The sequence below is a fragment of the Haliotis cracherodii genome, unplaced genomic scaffold (assembly GCF_022045235.1).
Source record: "Haliotis cracherodii isolate W230 unplaced genomic scaffold, xgHalCrac1.p SCAF_3, whole genome shotgun sequence".
NCBI lineage: Eukaryota > Metazoa > Mollusca > Gastropoda > Lepetellida > Haliotidae > Haliotis > Haliotis cracherodii.
The window spans coordinates 24,164,167-24,185,789 of record NW_027266286.1 but is presented as its reverse complement, the minus strand read 5'-3'; the positions used below and the strand labels follow the sequence as shown (position 1 = coordinate 24,185,789).

Below are 21,623 nucleotides of genomic sequence, written 5' to 3'. Positions count from 1 at the left end.
GTAACGACCTTTTACGTCGAATCTCATGTTGTTCATCATATCATTTGTTTGCTCAAGGTTCGATTACGTTTTGAAAACAATTTTGAGTGAGTGAGTTGGGTTTAACGCCGCTTTTAACAGTATTCCAGTCATATCACTGCGTGTCAGCTTAATGTGGGAGGACAGCCCGAAGTGATGCAGGTCTCAGACGTTTACCACTTCGGTGAAACCTACGAGCACGGGTATGGTGCTGACAAACCTAGAAACATAATCGGGATTCCGGGATTCGAACCCACAATCAAAGGGTTTCTGGCGTGCCCAAGTGACGCAACTCTGCACAGCGAATCTCGGCGCCTTAGACGACTGGGCCACCCGTGCCCCCTACACAACCTTGAACGTCATACTTTCAACCTTTGTTTCAGACATTCATCAAGAGCTGAAGACATTCCATCAAGTCTTCAGAGTACCACGGGGTCCAGTTCTGATATAAGATACAGAAAGGGAACAAAGGAACAAACAGTAGGACATCCTCACGTCAAGACCCAGGATATTACACAGCCGAGTCAGAAAGTCAAACACCGTTCACTGTGGATGGTTATTATCAAGACATTCTGGAAAGAGTTCTTCAAAGCTATGGGTCTTAGATTCTTGCAGTATATAATAATTTGGACAACAAATCCTTTCTTCATGAGGTAGGTAGCATATTCTCAAACTTAAATTATCCAAATTTTCATTATACATGGATTTATTTTCAATCTTAATCAATGCGAACATGTTCGTGTTCATAAAATTTTGATTTCTTGAAAGTACACATCTCGAAACTGCACTTTTCTGTCTCTGAAGTGTAAAGTTTAATGTGTATAGTGTTCAGTGAGGCAGGGGGTCGGGTAACCTGGTGGTTAAAGCGTTCGCTCGTCACGCCGAAGACACGGGTTCGATTCCCGACATGGGTACAATGTGTGAAGCCCATTTCTGGTGTCCCCCGCCGTGATATTGCTGGAATATTGCTAAAAGCGGCGTAAAACCATACTCACCAACTCTTACATTTTAGCTACTTGATCGACACAACTGATGACCCCAACTCCAGTGTGTGGATGGGGATGCTGCTGTCCATGGTCCTGCTGCTGCTACTAATGACGGCGGGGCTATTGTTTGAACACTCCTTCTTCAACAACCATAGCCTCGAGATGCATATACGCTCATCACTCATGTCCTCTGTTTTCAAAAAGGTTCGTTAAATATCTACTAGAAACGCCCCCTACTTTATTCGTGGTAGTTTAGGCCACACTGCCATTGGTTCAAGCAATATATTCAATATTGACTGAGTGCACCCATGTCTTCAAGACGTTGATATGCGTCCATCATCGTTCAGGTAAACTTCGTTTTGAGCACAGGTGGAACAATTTCACAAAGCGATCTTAGCTCAATTACTGCGGTAACTTGCATATGTAAACATACGTATTAGGTTTCCGATAGATCACGATCGCTTTGTGATAAAAAAACCATTGTTCTAATTATCTCTTAAAGGTTTTTGTATGTGTTGTTTGGTTTGTTTGTTGTTTAACGCCGCACTCAGCAATATTCCGGCGGTCTGTAAATAATCCAGTCTGGACCAAAAAATTCAGTGATTGATATCATGAGCATCGATCCACGCAAATGAGATCGATGACATGTATCAACTAAGTCAGCGAGCCTGACCACCCGATCCCGTTCGTCGCCTCTAGCGACAAGTATAGTCGCCTTTTACGGCAAGCATGGGTTGCTGGAGACCAATTCTATCCCCGGTCTTCACGGGTCGTTTGTATATGTAATACTCCGAATGTAAATTATTCAGCTGTCCAGCTAATAACTCTAAAAGTCACTAGGAGGAGAAGGTACTCATCTGATAATTACATCTGGTACAATACAGTGTGTTTTCGGCAGAAGAAGAGTTGTGACGGCATTAGTGAAGATACCATAATGTTCCACCTTTTTCTTAAATTTATCTTGAATTTATCTCTTCCATCTTCGATATTCTACCATGTCAGTGATAAGAATATGAATGCTCAAAAGGCATAGAATATTTTTTAGGAATGTTGTTAAGACTATTAACAAACCTTTAAAATAGGTTTGGATTATTTATGTACATACGAGTAATGTAACGGCAATGCTCTCTCGGGGATATAATGTTTTCTGCAGATATGGCTGTTGAAATAACTCATTCGCCATTTTTGTATTCAAGTTAATAATTCTTTTCTAAAACAAGAAAAATATATTTCTGAAATTTAAACAAAACGAAATATAACGAATATCAAAGATTAGAATTTTTTTCTCACTTTATAGCCATACACTTTGTTGAGTGTGGCTTTACGTCGCCTGTGGTAATATTCCATCAATATCACGGCGGGAGACACAAGAAATGGGCTTCACACATTGTACACATGCTAGGAATCGAACACAGGCATTGAGCGTCAGGGCAGAACCATTTGACCACTAGGCTACCCAACTGTTTGTAGTTGCTGCATGCGACAAATGCAACCACGAACAGGATATTGGACAAATCAGCAGCCATTGCATCACCGGTAGAACAGTGTACTTGCCCTTTTCGCGAACATCTGGTATTATCACTGTTTTTTAGTTATCCCATCATATAACTGTCACCGCTATATTGGCTTGTACTCCCAATGGAATCTGTTTCTGCAGATAATGGAGACTGATTCTTCTCTGGCGTTTCATATTTAAATAATGTTGCAAGAAAAAATATACGGAGCTATATATTTCAATTACTGTGTTGAAGGCAATGAATCTCCACTGGAAGTCCCGTAAGAAATACTCAGTAGGTGAGATGACCAACTATCTATCAAGTGACGCTGACACCATCGCCTTCCGTCTGACCCACTTGACCGAGGTGATGTACACTCCACTCCACTTCTTTGTGGTCTTCTCCCAGCTCTTCCGCATCCTTGGTCCAGCAGCTTGGTTTGGACTGGTCATCGTCGTCCTCATTATGCCCATCAATGTGTACATCGCGTTCAGAATGCGGGATCTGTTCGACGAGAACTCCGATAACAAGGACGAGAAGATGAAACTGTTGAATGAAGTACTTACAGGCATTAAGGTAGAGATGGGCCTACAAAATTCCGAAATATGTTCACGCTTGTAAAATATGGTGAGTGAGGGGCAAGTAGGGTTTAACGCCGTTTTTAAAAGTATTCCGTAGCCTAGTGGATAGAGCGTCAGCCAGGACATCAGAAGGTCGGTGGTTCGATCCCCGGCCGCGTCATACTCAAAGACGTTAAAAGATGGAATTTGTTGTTACCCTGCCTGGTGCTCGGCATTAAGGAGCTAAAACAAGGACTGGTCGGCTCGGAGTCAGTATAATGGTGTTTGTGGGGGGTATTCATGTTAAACTGCGGTATGGTGTCTCATTGGGCTAGCACTATAAAATCGGCATTAGTACGGAATAGTACAAGCACACACACACACACACACACACACACACACACACACACACACACACACACACACACACACACACTAACACACTAACACACACACACACACAAAAAATGCATGAACGTCGTTATATAAGTACAATAATCTTGAATTATTACGTTAACCCCCCTTTCACCTCATCTCAGTTGACAATATTCAAGTTATTACCAGTATGTCGGTTCAATGTGGGAGGAAAGCCCGAAGTAATGCAGGTATCAGACGTTTACCACTTTGGTAAAACCGACGAGCACGGGTATGATGCATACAAACCTAGAAACATAATCGTGGCGAATGAAATATATACTATACGCAATCCATTCACGGGGGCAGAGTTCATCTTAATATGATATGATAGTTTAAGATGTAATAAAACTATTAAGATATGTATAAGAATGTAAAAAATGTTTCAAACTACCTGAAAGAAAATGTATCAAAATATAATTTCAAATTATTAAGTTAAAGTAAAACACGCCATAATAAAACAAATTTATAATGAATGGGTACTCGGTAGGATGATATTGTATTGTGACTGTTAATGCCTCCATGGCCTTATACGGCAGCTTGTTTTGTATACTTCCCAGGGGGCTGAGAATGAAATTTGACTGCTACTGATCCACAGACCGTGGTAATGATAATGTAGCACCGTGAGTATTCACTTGGTGAATTTAATCTGGTGCATTATAAAGGGACCTCTGTTATTAAAATTTTTCCCTTTGCCCAATCTTTAAGAGTCGTACGGGTGAAAGATTGGTAACGTCAATTTCGTGTTATGAACATTTCCTAATTATAACATCATGTGCATGCTATGTAAGGTATTAAAGCTCCATGCCTGGGAGAAGTGTTTCGGAGACAAGCTTGACGCAATCAGGACCAAGGAACTGTCTGTTCTGAGACGTCTGTACGTGGTCCGAGCCTTCAACGTCTTCAGTTGGAACGCATCAACATATGTGGTAAGATAGTCCTTCGATGTAAAGTGGATATACTATGCGTGTGTATAAACGTTTTGTCAAGCGTTTACATGTGATGCCCCTAATGTTGTGGGCCATGTCATTCAAAATATGTCCTGTAAGAAAACATGTTTCAATTTAAGGAAGAGAATTTATGGATGTCAACTTCCTATTGTCCGATGCAATTCCTAAATTTGACTTGTACCACATGGTTCCGTGTTTTTGTCGGGTGAACAATTGACTTGTCTTTACACGTGTTTTGTGTGACGGGGGTCATTGGTTGGGCAGGATAGGCTCACCATTTCGCGAACACCTGGTATCATCTCTATTTGATTCTGATTCATAAACACATGCTCGTGATATAGTCGGAATCGTAGAATCGACTCTTGACATATGAAAATGGTTATGTCGCCTTAATTACATATATATCACTTATTTTTACCGTCAGTCATTTGTATTCCACCAATGGTAAAGCAACATTTGCATCTATCACCAGATTTCCGTGGTGATGTTCTGTGGGTTCTACTACCTGAACGGAGACAGTATTTTGTCACCGAGAGCTGCCTTCGCCGTTGTGTCACTCTTGAATCTACTCCGATTTGCCATCAGTCAAACGCCAGAAGTCGTATTTGACATCACCAAGGTAAATCACCTTTGCCACATCGTATCGTATCATTGGGCAATGTACTACTTGATAAAGTACCCCGAGGGTATACCTGGTAAGAGTATAGGTTCCAATCTATCTGACCCGTGAAGATCCGGGATAGAATAGGTCTTCAGCAACCCAATTGCAAGCTTGTCGTAACAGGCGACTATGCTTGTCGTAAGAGGAGACTAACGGTATCGGGTGGGCGAGCTGACTTGGTTGATACATGTCATCGTATCCCAATTGCGTGGATTGATGCTCATGAAGTCAATAACTGGATTGTCTGGATCAGACTCGATTATTTACAGACCGCCGTCATATTGCTGGAATATTGCTGAGTGCGGCGTTAAACAACAACAAAAACAAAAACTATTTACTGCATAATGACTAATCATGGATCCCAATTTTCAGGCGAGTATTTCAGTCAGAAGACTACAGACATTTCTACGGGAGGACGAGTTTGAAGCGAGTTCAGAAGGAAATGATCACACTGATGGTAGGTCAAATTCTTTCTACAAATATTGTCAATTAGTAAAGGTATCAAATATTTACTGACTTATTGGCTGAGATTTAATGGATGTGGTTTATATTAAATCCAATACCCAACTTAATATGTCCGTAGGTATTGCTATCAAGATGGAGAATGCCAATTTCTCTTGGGATGACGACAGTTCTAAACCAGCCTTAAAAGCGTAAGTAATGTACAATTCTTGAAAAGTGCCATCAAAAAAATCCATGTAATATGATAACATGAAATATGAGGTATCCTACGAATTTAGTATAAAAGCTTTACGGGTACGAACAGACTAGAGGCCAATCATTTGATATTCTGTTTTGGGTGTGGATTGTGTGTGTTGGTGGTATGATTTAGAAAGCAATAATGTGTTCCTGAAAATTGTGTGAAATATTAACTTGACCTGAGGGAGGGTTTACATGAATCATTTTGTAACTTTCGCAAACATAAGTCCCAGAAACCCATCCCCACCACCCCGATATTTCATAGTGTGATGGGATTGGTCGTGACGAATACTGTTTTTTTTTTGTGACAGTGTGAACCTGCGTATCTCCGAGGGGAGTCTGGTGGCTGTGGTCGGGCATGTGGGGGCGGGCAAATCTTCACTGGTAGCAGCAGTGCTGGGGGAGATACAGAAGGTTAAAGGTCATCTCAGTGTCAAGGTATGCCAAATATATAAGAGCTCAAACAAAATCTATGTCTCATATTACATCGTTAGTAGTTCAGTGTCCAGGTATACGTGGAGGCGAGTCCAAAACATGACATTTTTTTGCAAATGAATGTCATGGGTTATATAAATGCAAATGTATGACAATTTATACACTTGTATGAAATTAGATTAAATCGAAGGAATCAAAGAAGTGGGTCTCACGCATTCCAACAATAGTAAAGATCAGGGTTAGAACAGGTCTTCAGTAACCCATGCTTGTCGTAAGAGACGGCTAACTGGATCGGGTGGTCTGGTTGACTTGGTTGATGCATGTCGTCGATCCCCATTGTGTGGATCGATGCTCATGATATAAATCATTGGAATTACTGGCCATGACTCGTTTCTTTACACACCGCCAGCATGAAGCTGGGAGTTTATTTGTCTACTGGCACTGAAGAATTGTTTTTCAACTGTTGGTCAGTGCTGCGTTTGCTCTTACCTTTAGGCCTGTAAATGAGAATCTGTAAATTAAGCATTGAATAGTAATTAGGACAATGCATGGATAATAATGAATGTTTATTGCTGTAGAAGTAAAAACCTATACATTGAAAGCATTTAGTTATATATGTACTATGTTCTAATACATAAACACTGAAACAAATATACGAACAAAAAAATAGAAACATGTGGCTGAAATATTGCTGAGTGCGGTGTTAAATAACAAACAAACCAGCTTCACACTTTACTTTTAATACCTATAATGATGTTTCAATATCACACCTCAAAATGATGATTCAATATCACACTTCAATATCACGCGGACAATATAAACTGACGTCCAAAAGAAACTTTACCAGAGTTTGAAATCACTGTTGCTCAAAAACAACATAACATATATGCATGAAGTAAAGTGTATTGAGAAAATCAATATATCAACATAATCATCACTGAAAATGACAATCATACCGCTACCGAGAATGACGTCAGAGCCCCCCAAAGTTGGGTGTGGTACAAAACGCGAGCTTTCAGAATCATGGACAATAGGCAGAGTACATAAACAATCGCTCACGTGTCGAACACGACGATCCATCAAGTCCCAGAGGTGTTCTATGGGGAACATGTCGGGTGAGCGTGCAGGCCACGGCAGGCCACGGCAGGACGTTGACGTTGTTGGCTGCGAGGAAGTTAGTGACAATTCTGGCTGTATTGGCACTAGCGTTGTCATGCTGATAAATGACACCATAAATGAACAACTGGACGAAGAATGTTATCCATGTAACGCTGAGCTGTCAAGTTTCCGTCAACGATGACCCAGCGGTGTCCTCGCCTGCCCACAGATCCCTCCCCACACCATGACACTCCCTCCACCATATGGTACGACCTCCTGCACGCAACACGTCGCCGTTCGTTCACCCCTTCGGCGGTAAACACGTTGTCTTCCATCAGTCCTAAACATACAGAATCGACAACCCTCTGCCAGTCGCTTCGTTGCCAACGTCGTACAGTCCGGGCCAAACTCAATCGCAGGCGACGATGTTGCGCTGTCAATAGCTGTCCTCTGTATGGTCTAAAAGCCCTGATTCCATGAGCCCTGAGTCTCCTGGCCACTGTCTGTCGACTAACCCTGTGACCTAAGGCATTTGTCGCCGATGACGTCACTGCCAGGAAGCGATTTCGGAGGTGCAAGGTACGCAAGCACCGGTCATCATGGGGCATGGTCACCCTGGGTCTGCCTGTTCTTGGCCTGTCAGTGGTCCGCCCTGTCTGTCTGTAACGTTGCATCACGTTGGTAACGGCAACACGGGAGCAACCGAAGGTTCGTGCAATATTGGCGTGGGTGGCTCCCATCTGTACCATACCCAAGGCTCGTTCACGTTGTTCGACTGTGAGTCGTGGCATTTCTTTTGTGTTTTTATCACTGTGGATGTCTGACTTGCCGTTGCAATCGTTTTATACCCTTACCCGCACGTGCATTTGCAGTTGTCCATGGTGCTCGTGTTTTTCACTTTTTCGCGTGTTATCTCGCAAACATGTAACAGACGATTAACATTTTATGCATACACTATTGTTGTATTTTGGTTATGTGTTTTAGATAGACCTCTTCGAAAAAAATTAAACTTTGTCTGAAATTTATATTTTCAGTTGGTAACGTTTCTTTTGGACGTCATTTTTTTTTAAGGAGCCTTTCACAAAGCTAATGAATATACTAATACTAATGATTGAGTATTGTTACGTCAATCTGAAATACACATTTCTCTGTATTGTACCCTACACATTTGCCGAGATGCACTTACGACTCTACACTTTGTTACACACGGCATAGCAGACAATGGTCCGGACAATACACTTCGTGTCTGGTTCTCGCAGGCTTTAGCAGTTTCTGGTAATAGGTTTTATATTTTCAACACTATTTAGAGCTCTATACACTTGCAGGGTCGTGTTGCTTATGTACCTCAACAAGCCTGGATCCAGAACGACACCCTGCAGAACAACATCCTTTTCGGGAAGCCAATGGACAGACATCTGTATGATGAGGTGGTGGAGTGCTGTGCCCTGAAACCTGACCTGGATCTGCTGCCAGCGGGGGACCTGACAGAGATAGGGGAGAGGGTGAGTGACCCTCAATACCTTTTATTTAGAGACATAAATTAAAAATCTTATATGAACAATTATTTTTGAAGAAAACCCTGGGCATGCACAGAAGCTGAGAATATTTCTAGCTAAAGATGTGTCTTGAGTATTGTATTTGTTGCTTAACTTGTCATCCGAGTATCACATGGGTTAGAATAGGGTAGAAGGGAGACGTGGAAGGCGTATCTAGCCGGAGTTGTCTATTGTGTTTTGTATAGTTACTCAGCAACAAAAGTTCCTGTGACACCAATATTTTAGTGTATTTTTCAAACAAATAAAGTTTGGTTTTCAATATTGGAGTACATGTATGGAATAAAGTCACAAAAATGCAACTGCTACAGAAAAGCATGCATTTCCATGCAAAAGTTGACTTTTATGCAAGCCCCATGCATTTCACTACCCAAGAATGGGTATAAAAACATATGCGTTAACAGGATTCCATATGCATTGTTTAGCATCGTGCTGACAACAACCACTCAGAAAAAACAACAAATTTACGCAATTATTCAACATTACGAAATGCCACGCCCGTCCGAAAATGAGCGTCTGCGAGCCATTGGAATGCTTGAAGCAGGATCGAGTCAACGTGATGTTGCAAGACAATGTAAGGTCCACGGAAACACCATTTAGTCTTTATGGCAATAGACGAATGCAGTCAGAGACCATCCTCGGAGTGGCAGGCCACGCGTAACCAATAATCGACACGACAACTGGATTCGAACAACACACCTACGAAATCGATTCCAGCCAGCAACAGTGACTGCAAGAAGCATCCCTAGCCTTCGACGAAAATCTTCACAAACCGTACGTCGCCGCCTCAGATGGGCAGGGATTGTCGCAAGGAGACCCGCCAGACGTCCTATTTTGACAGGAAACCACCGTCAAGCACGTCTATATCGGTGCAGAGCGTCTTCGCTGGACGGCCATGCAGTGGGGACAAGTTCTATTCACTGACGAGTCTCGTTTTCACCTCAGCCACAGCGAAGGACGGATTCGAGTGTACCGACGTCGAGGTGAACGTTACGTCAATCATTGTGTCATGGAAGAAGATCGGTTCGGGTCGGCAGCGTTATGGTATGGGGTGGGATTACAGCAAGACAGAGGACCCGTTTGATAGTGGTAGAGGGAAATCTCAACGGACAGCGGAACCGCGAGGAGATCATCGGCCCTGTTGTTCTACCATTTTTGCGTCGTCATGGCCCAGGCATTACCTTTCAACATGACAACGCCCGGCCTCATATTGCTCGATTTGTTTTGGATTCTTTTCAACAAAACAAAGTGAATGTCATCCCCTGGCCGGTTCGCTCCCCTGATCTCTCACCAATCGAGCACATGTGGGATGAGATGGAACGGCGCCTTCGACGTCAACCACGTGTTCCACAGACACTCGAACTTCGATACATGCTCTAGCAGATATGGACAGATATCCCACAGGACTATGTGTTACGCCTGGTCCATTCTATGATACGAAGATGTCTTTCTTGCATCGCAACCAGAGGTTGACACACACGCTATTGATTTGTAAATTGACATTTTGGCATGTTCATGTTTTTTTAATGAAATCACGCATTTTCTGAAGAAAGTATGGCAAATTAAACCATTTGAACACTTACAGGAGTCTTTTATCTGTTGCAAACCGGAATTTATTCAGATTTGGTAAAAAACATAACTTTGCATTAAATCTTATTCAATGTCACAGGAGCTTTTGTTGTTCAGTATACATGTATATTGTATAGGTTTCCTATCTTGCATCAGGGCATCAACATGAGTTGAAGACAGAAGCAGAGGGTGTCTCTAACCAGAGCAATCTACAACGTTGTGTCTTGTGTCTTGTATTTGTTTCCTGTCTTGCCATCAGGGTATCAATTTGAGTGGAGGGCAGAAGCAGAGAGTGTCTCTAACCAGAGCAGTCTACAACGTTGTGTCTTGTGTCTTGTATTTGTTTCCTGTCTTGCCATCGGGGTATCAATGTGAGTGAAGGGCAGAAGCAGAGGGTGTCTCTAGCCAGAGCTGTATACAACGTTGTGTCTTGTGTCTTGTATTTGTTTCCTGTCTTGCCATCAGGGTATCAATTTGAGTGGAGGGCAGAAGCAGAGAGTGTCTCTAGCCAGAGCTGTATACAACTTTGTGTCTTGTGTCTTGTATTTGTTTCCTGTCTTGCCATCAGGGTATCAATTTGAGTGGAGGGCAGAAGCAGAGAGTGTCTCTAGCCAGAGCAGTATACAACGTTGTGTCTTGTGTATTGTATTTGTTTCCTGTCTTGCCCCCATCAGGGTATCAAGTTGAGTGGAGGACAGAAGCAGAGAGTGTCTCTAGCCAGAGCAGTATACAACGTTGTGTCTTGTGTATTGTATTTGTTTCCTGTCTTGCCCCCATCAGGGTATCAACTTGAGTGGAGGGCAGAAGCAGAGAGTGTCTCTAGCCAGAGCTGTCTACAACGATGCTGACATCTATCTGCTGGATGATCCACTCAGTGCCGTCGACAGTCATGTGGGGAAACACATCTTCGATTTTGTAATAGGTGCAGATGGGATGTTGAAAGAGAAGGTGCGTTCGGGATTACACCACTAATTCTTTTAAAATGATCGCGTCAATAAGTGAGGAAGTGGTTGAGCTTTAAACAGTTTTTAGTAACATCACGCAGCGTTATCTTATGCCCTCTTAAATTGATTTAACGTTTTACTCATTCTGTGACAAGTATGTTGCTGACAATTTGGGATTCAAGTGTGTGTGTGTGTGTGTGTGTGTGTGTGTGTGTGTGTGTGTGTGTGTGTGTGTGTGTGTGTGTGTGTGTGTGTGTGTGTGTGTGTGTTCGGTTGGTTCCTTAAGAGGATGACACAAGTAAAGAATTATGTCGTTGTGTGTGTAAGTCACACGAACATCCAAGATGACAGTCGAATGATACTTGAACTTTTAAACAGTGGTTGTAGACTTTTCAAATACTGATTCATCAGACACGAGTCTTGGTAACTCACAACGTTCGTTACCTGCCTGGCGTTGACAACATTGTCGTTGTGGGGGACGGAACAGTGGCGGAGACGGGGTCGTTCCGCGACCTCCTCAACAGTGATGGTGTGTTCACACGTGTGTTGCGATCCTACCTGGTGGAATATGAGGACAACAGGGCGTGCGTAGAAGGTGAATACGGCAGAAAGTAGTCGCAGTCGTAGTACAATAAACTACGGTTATAACATACTCAAAAGGACCACTACTTTTAGTTCGTTATAACCGTAGTTCGTTATAAGCATATATACAGCAGATGTCAGGACAAAAAAATAAGTTCGTTATAAACATGTCCCTTATAAACGTAGTTTTCTGTAGTTTAGAAGTACTCATATAAGTCACAGTAGTATGCATTTGTTGTTGTCGTAGTAGTAGTAGTACCGGTACTACTTGACCTTGTAGTGTTGAAGTATTAGTCACATTATTATTATTATTATTATTATTGTCATCATCATCATCATTATTATTTTACTATTTTTAGCAGTAGTAGTAGTCGTAGTAGCAGTAGAGTGAGTAGCAGTTTGTACAGTGTTTCAATTATATCGGGGCGTGTCCGCTTAATGTGTGAGGAAAGACCGACGCCATTCACGTCTAGACGTTTATTTATGATTGGTGAAACCCACGAATATGGTGCTGACTAATCCAGCAACATAAGGTCCACTTGGATTCGTACCCGCGATCATCTTACACTACTAAAGGCCGCAAATCTGCGCAGCGAATTGCGGGAGCATACACGCCTCTGGCATTCGTGCCCTGTTGTAGCATAAGTTGAGGTCGTGTAGTGGAAATATTCGTCGTAGTCGTCGTCGTAGTAGAAGTAGTGGTAGTAGTGATAGATATGACTCACTTTCTGGTTTATGTATAGTGTTGCAAAAATAACTGTATTTGTTGTAATGTTTGTAACATTTAGAGTTGTGAGAATATGCTAAGTAAAAGAGCCGGTCGATGAGTTGAGTACAACGCTGCATTGAACAATCATTCAGTTTTACAACACATTTGTCCCTTTCACATAAAAGGGACACAGCTCTGCACAGCGAATACATAGAGGACGTACAAGCTGTGAATGTCATATACCCAGCGGCACAGACGAAATACTGCCACATTTCAAGAATCTCTTACACCAGTAACATCAACATCAGTAAATGCATCATGTCTACAGATACAGTTCAAGTTGGGCAATTATTTACTGCTAGGGCATCGTGTAATCACACGTGATGATCTCAATACCGATTTCTCATTCTTTACTTTACACTAGCATGTTACTATCACTGGTATTATTATTTAAAAGATGCCAAATGAATATCGTCAACATGTGTCCAGGTTTAATGGTATTTGATAGTATAATTTTATTTTTTCTCTCAGACCTAGAGACCGGCGAAGAGGAAGATGTAGGCAGTGATCTGAAAACAAAACTGATTCGTCTGAACAGGTCAGCTTGATTTTTTGTATGGTAAAAAATATTAATGAAACTCTTTGGGCCTAACGAAGCACCCACATACATATATTGGCCGTCTTGGTGATATAAAATGGCGACTCTAAACATTTCGGTGGGTGAGGATGTTTTTTTCTTATCTTCCCAAAGGCGACTGATGCAAATGTGTGTGCTTGTATCATCATATGAACAGTAATATCTAATACATGTTCCGTTATAGTCTTTAAGTCTTCAGAAACCCATGCCAGCCGTAAAGGCGAATGTGCTTGTCGTAAGAGGCGACTAATGGGATCGGGTGGTCAGGCTCACTGACTTGGTTGATAATTGTCATCGTATCCCAATTGCGTGGATCAATGCTCATGATGTCAATCACTGGATTGTCTGGTCCAGACTCGATTATTTACAGACCGCCGTCATATTGCTGGAATATTGCTGAGTGCGACGTTAAACAACAAACAAACAAACATTTCAGAAAAGTCTGAACATTTTACATTATACACTGTTGCTTGCGGATTCAACTTTTCAAAAAGCTAAATGCGAGTACCGTTTTGTCCATGCCATGGTAAGAGATGTGCTTGACTATCATGTTTTAGCGAGGATGTACCCGCAACAACTGACGACAAACATACAATTGCAGAAGTGGCCCACATCAAGACATCAAGGCAGTCCTCCAGACATCTGTCAACCTCAGAAGATGACTCGCAATCTGGCGGAAAGTGCATTGAAGAAGAGGAACCAGTAGAAGTTGGTGGAAAGGTACCGGCATATACCACATACACATCGTCTGGGCCATGGGGTAGACCCTGTTTCGATCTCAAACGCGATTACAATGTTTCGAGCCAACTCCTAGTGTCCCTCCTGATATAGCTTGGATGTTTCTGAATATCCCTCTAGCAATTAAACCATCGTGTATTATTTCCCGTCACAAGTGAAAGCCATGGTTGTAGCCTAGTTGTTGATCCGTTGCCTCGTCCGCCAAGTTCGTTCTGCCACACTGGTACAATTCGTGACATCCACTCTTATCTTCTGTCGTTATATTGATGGTACTATGGGATATTTTGATAAAGCAGTAAAGATTAAAGTTGCGCATCGTCTGTGCCAGTTGCCTATCTTAAATTGTCTGATATCGACCATGTGACTTTTCCATATTACTCTCATTTCACTGAGACAATGTATCAGTGCCGTACGTTACTATAATTACGTCGTCCAGACCTTGATGGAAATGGTCACCAGTGCATTAAGCACACCTCTGTTCAGAACAGCCAAAGACCACCCTCACACTCCTATGAGCAGTCTCCTTATCCTCTCTTCTGGGCAATATCGTCTCATCGAAGATGTATCCTTTGTTATTTCTGTTATATTATTAATTATTACGACATAAACAACACTTCCTTTTGAGGTTTGTACGTAGCTTATTAGATGCATCTAATTTTTGTGAAAAACCCACATTAACCCGTCAAGTCCACTGCTTTCTCTGTACGCTGTACCAAATTTCACTACAGCGGACATGGAACCTGTTTCTGGATTATGCGAGAGCCTACGGCTACTGGCAGATGTTGTTAACAGTGACGTCCTATTGCCTGTACTACATCCTCTGGTTGGAGGGTAACATCTGGCTAGCCCAGTGGACGGAAGACCCTCTACTGAAGAGTGTCAGAGACGGCGTCCTCACTAATGGAACAACACAGGAGGACATACGGAAAACCAACATGCAGTACCTGAGTGTCTACAGTGGACTTGGTCTAGCCATGTGTAAGTTTGCAATTTCAGTTAGAAGTTTGATATGGGAATTAAGGGCACCAGGTGTTCCATTTCTCAGCAGTGAGAGGGATAATGTGGCGAAACGTTGTCCTGTGCTTAGTGCACAGCTCACAAATCAGACAACGCACGCGGTGGAGTGATGTTTTATGGGTGACCAAGCTCTGCAAGCTTGACTCCAATGATTTGGTCCTGCCCATCACTGAATCATAGGTTACGAAGACACACGTGTGGTGTATCTTCCGGAACGTCACTTTGTTGGCAATAGACCTATGTTCACTCAAGAGCTAGTGGGCGTCCTGTAGGTCGATGTGGTAATGTGAATGCAACATAGGCTTGGGTTGTATACTCCCCAGGGAGATGAGAATGTAATCTTAGTGCACACATTGTTAATAGTGTATCTCTACATGCATGGTTTAGAGCAAATTAAAGTACTTCCTTCCGCATACCATTTGGACGACACATGTGGAGTTAACATGTCGAGTCCACAACTTGTGGAAGAGTTTGTGTTTGGCAGTGATGGTAATCTCCCCTGTCGGTATCGTGGTATCAACCCCTATGTGTGGCAATCTTGATCTCAATATAATATTGCAGCGTTCTGCATCTTGATCTACACTTCCGTCACAACGGTCGGTGTGGTGAAGGCCTCGCGAGAACTGCATCACAAATTGCTAACAAGCATCCTGAGAGCTCCAATGAAATTCTTCGATACAACACCAATCGGCAGAATAACCAATCGCTTCTCACATGACATAGACAAGATTGACGGGGACTTGCAATTTGGCCTTGAGTTCTGGCTGGACTGTGTGGCTGTCGTGGTCGTGTCTCTCGTTGCTGTTGTGTATAGCTCTCCCCACGTCACAGTGCTCATCATACCACTTGCCTACTACTATCATTATATACAGGTGAGTAGCAACATACACAAACATGAACAGTAATGTGTATATGTGCTATCATACTGAATGTTGTTTTTATATTCTAACAAGGGATCGACCATCGAATTTTCGGGGAGGATACAAATATGTTGTTTGGCGCACATTTTTCCGGATCATCTAGCATAAAATTATCCAGCTGGTATTGACATTAATATTTGTGTGTAAACACCTGTGGCAAATTGCTTTTTCCATTATTTTCTAGAACGAATTAGTTTGTAACTAAATCCAAGCCCTGTCACCCAGCGTCGATTATCATTGGATTGAATGATTGATTTTGATTTTAAGGTGCTTTGAGCAATGTCCCAGCAATATCACGCGGGGGACACTAGAAATGGGCTTCATATATTGTGCCCATGTAGGGAATCGAACCCTGGCTTTCGGCGTGACAAGCGAACACTTTAACCACCTGGCTACCCCACCGCCCCGATTATCAATGGATGGTCCATAGGAATATGTACAATTGTGTCATTTCAAACCAATTGTATTTGTAAGTCATATTGACCAAATGATGAATTAGATTTTAGTATTGTTTCTTTGAACTCACCTACACCTGACGCTCTCTTGTGTCTCCCTTTCTTTCTCCGTGCCTATTATGTTTCTGTTTCTCGTGTTTAAACAGAAGTACCATTCCAAGTCCACGTCCCAACTGAGGAACCTAGAGTCCAAGACGCGGTCCCCGATTGAAAGCCACTTCACGGAGTCAGTGACGGGGGCGGAGGTAGTGAGGGCGTATGGGGCTCAGGAAAGATTTGTTCTTAAGCTGGAGAAACGGATAGACAACTTTAACAGGGTGTCGTTCTATCAGCTGTTGTCTCACAGGTGAGACAGCAAATGATACCGGTTTTGGAAAGGCAAGCTGGGCAATTGTTTGGATTGAATAGGTACAACATGTGAAACTGGAAACATGATGTCAACCAAATAATTGTTTTCACACATTTGTCCGAGGTACAGAACGCATTAACTTGTCACTGCGTACGGGATTCGCTGCTGCAGATTTTTGTTTATTTTTTAACGCCGAACTCGGCAATATTCCAGCTATATGGCGGCGTTCTGTAAATAATCGAGTCTATATCAGACAATCCAGTGATTGACATAATGAGCATCGATCCACGCAATTGGGATACGATGACATGCATCAACCAAGTCAGCGAGCCTAACCACTCGTTCTCGTCTTACGACAAGCATAATTGCCTTTTACAGCAATCATAGTTTGCTGAAGACCTATTCTATCCCCAATCTTCACGGGTCTGTAGCAGATGTAAAATATGAGTTATAAGTATAGTTAGGGTTTGATACGGATCTAGTTTTCTGTGACACGAGTTTTATTCATAAAGGTATTAACTCCTTTAGCGGGCTTGTAATGAGGGTAGACACAAGCAGTAAACACAATAAGTTAACACAATTAGCGAACACCTGCATAACTGCTCTGAAAAACGTTGCCGGAAATACTACTTATCAGTCATTGATTTCATAGCTTCCTCCAGTACTTTAAACTGGGGAGGTGATACGTATGTTGTCTTAAGCTCTGAACTTAAGCCTCGAGATCGCTTTTCAAAATATGTCCAAGAGGGTCGCTTTTCGTCGTGTTGCTGATGGTTTAATAATTTTATGCTCAGGTGGATGGGTATACATCTCTTGGTTGTTGGCAACGTCATCTGCAGTGCAACATCTCTGCTGCGGAACCTTACTAAGAGAATCAGGTCTGGAGCTCTGGTTGGGCTTGGGACGGCTTTCTCACTGGATGTAATACCTTTGATTTTCATTGGGGAAAAACAAAACTACGGGTATTTTGTTGTGGCTCTGTGGGTTACGATTTAACACTGATGCTGCCGATAAAATGCTGTGTTTGTAGAGGATAATATATCAATATCGATAATGCAAGCTTACCCATTTATTCATACATTCATTATCTTATTGCTGTGTAATTAGACATCTGAACGTAGGCCGTCTAGAAATCCGAAATTGCTGCCAAATTCCAATTATCAAAATAAATTCATAGATTTGTCTACAAGTTTAGTGATCTTAGATATAAAAACTTTCAACATTTTATAGCAAGGAAGAGAGTGTTTGGACTATTTACCAACGTGTCGGGTAGTTCTTTTCAGGGTTTTAGAAGCATTTTGTCTTTGCCTTGTATCGCTGTGACTCACCATAGTACCAAATACTATTGCCATATTTCTAGATCAATTCGGCCTTGGGGTTCATGGTGATTACCCAGAGCGAGATGGAGGTCAATCTCATGTCTATGGACAGAGTCCAACAGTTTATCAACAGCCCAAATGAAGTGAGATTCTATTTATTATCCATTCGGTTCATCATTAAGCGAATAGGGGTTTGATGGTGACAGCGCAATTGGTAAGGGTTGTGCTGAATCTAGACCTTCCGTCGTTGCTTGCGTGCATGAATGGATGTTCTGAAGCCCACTTATATAACATTAAATGAATGCACATACAATAGTGACACTGACGTTCATTCAGTATCTTTGTAATCCATCCATCCTATTGTATAAGCTAAACATAACTTTTCTCAAAATACCTAAAATCCCTAAATTCATGCCGGTTTGGTATGTGTTGTATGTGTTATTCATAAAACTTGCACAACTATGTTACCTTTTGGATTGGAATCTGGCGTTGGCCTTTTTTTTATTTATTAAGATCTATTTTGTCTTGGCCATATTCCCGGCTAAATCGCCCGCATTAACAAATTTCAATATTATGTCATTTATAGTCTCTTTACTACCTCTGTATGGACGTTCCCTACAGGTTTCCTGGCTAACGGGTCAAGACTTACCATGTTACACTGTATCCAATTGTAGGCAGCTTTGAGAAAGGGACAACTCCCCTTCAACTGGCCCGACAGAGGCAGGCTAGAATTTATCAACTACAGTCTGCGATACCGCCAGGGTCGGGATCTGGTGCTGAAGAATATCACATTTACTGTTCATGGAGGGGAGAAGGTAGGTGGAATGTCTCATTTACTGTATATGGAGGGGATAAGGTAGCTGGAATGTCTCATTTACTCTACATGGAAGGGAGAAGGTAGGTGGAACATCTCATTTACTGTATATGGAGGGGAGAAGGTAGCTGGAATGTCTCATTTACTGTACATGGAGGAGAGAAGGTAGGTGGAACATCTCATTTACTGTATATGGAGGGGATAAGGTAGGTGGAATGTCTCATTTACTGTACCTGGGGGAAGAAGGTAGGTGGAAAGTTTAATTTTGTTGCACAATGAGCGGAGAACGTTGGCGGAAAGTCTCATTTTGTTGGACATGGAGGGAGAAGGTAGGTGGAATGTCTCATTTTGTTGGACATGGAGGGGAGAAAGGAGATGGGATGTCTCAAAGGGATAGGAAGGTGGAACTTCTCTTCATGGAATGAGTAATGATTTGGAAGATGATCATGAAATAATTTCATATAATGATAAGGGTAATCATGGAGGAAAGTTCATTTTTTGTAAACTTCATTTATCATAAACTTTGTATGGAATCATGATCACGTGATATTACAGATTGGTGTTGTCGGCAGAACAGGAGCAGGTAAATCTTCCCTGATGCTCTCCCTTTTCCGTCTTGTTGAGCCAACAGAGGGCGCTATAGTGATTGACGGTGTAGACATTGCAGACATCGGACTTCATGATCTCAGGGAGAAACTAGCTATCATACCACAGGTAGGCAGCCTGGACTGAGTGAGTACTTTACTTGCATGTATAACTTTGCCCTGAACGGCAGCATTTAACTTCAGCGATGACTTAGGGGGAAAGTCAAGCTCTTATACATTACAACAGGATCACAATCAAGGAAAACAAAAACCAGCGGATCCTGCATGGAAAAGGGACACAACTCTGAAGAACGAATTTTGCCCCCTGAAAACCACAAGGTCACCCGTATCCCCAGAGCAAATGAAAAGCTTTCCTTGAATATAATCTAAAACAAGACATGGTTCCAACGGAATGTCCCCAAAGATCATAACTTCTTTTCAGGACCCTTTCCTCTTCACGGGTCCCTTGAGAATGAACCTTGACCCCGAGGACCTGTACACAGATGAGGACATCTGGGCGGCTTTGGACCACACCCATCTCCGCAGTTTTGTGGAATGTCTGTCTGATGGGCTCGAAACAGACTGTGGAGAGGGAGGAAGCAACTTCAGGTGAGGAGAGGTGGTGAGTGGAAGGTAAGGGTCTGAATCCGCGTCAGGAGTAAGGGGACCGCTGAAATAGAGTTCGCAAGTTTACGTTAGATGTTTGCTTTTGGTTATAGTTGACCATAGCGATAAGTCCGGAATAATGAGTGAGTGAGGGAGGGAGGGAGCGAGTTTAACAATGTTTTGAACAGTATTCCAGTCACACTACAGCGTGTCAGCTGCGTGTGGTAATTTAAAATGTCAGAGAAACGCCAGAGAATATCCGACAGAACAGAATCCATTTAGCATAAAAGGTAACATAGTAGTAAAACTGGCATGAATGGATCACTGAAAATCAGTGATGACATCAGGTGTTCGCGAAAAGGGTAATCAGTGAAGCAGTTCTCAGACATATACCTCTTTGATAAAAACCCAAGATCTAGGGTATGGTACTGGAAAACGCTAGAAACATTATCAGGGTTAACCGAGATTCGAAGCCACGACCATAGATTTCTGGCACGTCTTAGTGACGCATCTTTGCACGGTGAATTCTGGGGCTTTAGACTACTGGGAGAATAACGATTGAATATTATTTTATAACCATGTACAGTGTAAAACATCAATGGATTCCACTGCAAACACGAAAACGTCGTTTTTTTCCGTATATGGTCATTGGACGGAAAAACGACGTTATTTGGACGTTTTCAAACCATCGTTTTTCCGTCCAAATAACGTCGTTATTTGACATCGGAATTTACTGGGAGAGGACGATAGCGTTAAGCTCCTCCCTTTCTTGATTGACATTGTCAATCAAGCAACAGCGTCTACCGGTATTTCTACTTCTCAGTTTTCATTGGTCAGTCCCTGCGTGTTAGATTACAGGCCCGCGTTTGACGCTGCACTCGAAGCGCCTAGCGGAAGTACTGAAATCAATCGTTCTGCGCATGCGGATTACTTAATGCCTTGACCAAATTTTCCGTTCTGTGCATGCGCGATTTCGCGTATTGTTTCCTAGATTTAATGTCACCACTATTTGACAATGGTTCATAAACACAGACACGTGAAGATTCGGAATCGTAACGAGTAACTCCATTTAAATTGAAGAGTATCCCCAGTGATATGGGAGATTCCAAGATGAAACTATTCTATGGCTATCTAGGCTGCCACCCAAACCGATCTAAACGGGACCCGATAGCTTATTGTATGCTATATAGTCATATGGAAGTGGACAAGAACTATAAATTGTATTCCGGCCGATTGTTCTTGCATTTACTTATAAGTCAGGAAAATGGACTTAAAAGGGGAGTTGTTGAATGTAATTATTTTAATTATTAAATGTTGCCTATACACTAATCTGGACGAACTTCTCATTGTTCTGTTTATGTCATCCTATATACTATTAGTATGTTACCGTTCTAACGTCAACCTCTCACATAACATTATATTGTTCATAGTATCAAAGTTTAATCAACAATATCAAGAGCAGCGATTTAAACCACTGAAACACCCAAACACAAGGACCACCTCCGTGGTC

At 42.2% G+C, this 21,623-nt stretch overlaps 1 protein-coding gene across 1 annotated transcript in view; it reads left to right on the top strand.

The window, feature by feature from the left end:
• Positions 1–21,623, top strand: part of LOC139474474 (multidrug resistance-associated protein 1-like) — a 39,076-nt gene that overhangs the window by 4,496 nt on the left and 12,957 nt on the right. The window contains exons 4-24 of the mRNA XM_071257511.1: positions 402–671; positions 1,031–1,208; positions 2,756–3,076; positions 4,266–4,403; positions 4,897–5,043; positions 5,458–5,542; positions 5,669–5,738; positions 6,096–6,222; positions 8,643–8,819; positions 11,220–11,387; positions 11,795–11,978; positions 13,206–13,272; positions 13,869–14,031; positions 14,778–15,027; positions 15,628–15,938; positions 16,588–16,787; positions 17,585–17,711; positions 18,151–18,252; positions 18,784–18,924; positions 19,479–19,637; positions 19,950–20,116. Of these exons, the coding sequence (XP_071113612.1) occupies positions 402–671; positions 1,031–1,208; positions 2,756–3,076; positions 4,266–4,403; positions 4,897–5,043; positions 5,458–5,542; positions 5,669–5,738; positions 6,096–6,222; positions 8,643–8,819; positions 11,220–11,387; positions 11,795–11,978; positions 13,206–13,272; positions 13,869–14,031; positions 14,778–15,027; positions 15,628–15,938; positions 16,588–16,787; positions 17,585–17,711; positions 18,151–18,252; positions 18,784–18,924; positions 19,479–19,637; positions 19,950–20,116 (3,552 nt within the window). The remainder of the gene's footprint in view (positions 1–401; positions 672–1,030; positions 1,209–2,755; positions 3,077–4,265; positions 4,404–4,896; positions 5,044–5,457; positions 5,543–5,668; positions 5,739–6,095; positions 6,223–8,642; positions 8,820–11,219; positions 11,388–11,794; positions 11,979–13,205; positions 13,273–13,868; positions 14,032–14,777; positions 15,028–15,627; positions 15,939–16,587; positions 16,788–17,584; positions 17,712–18,150; positions 18,253–18,783; positions 18,925–19,478; positions 19,638–19,949; positions 20,117–21,623) is intronic.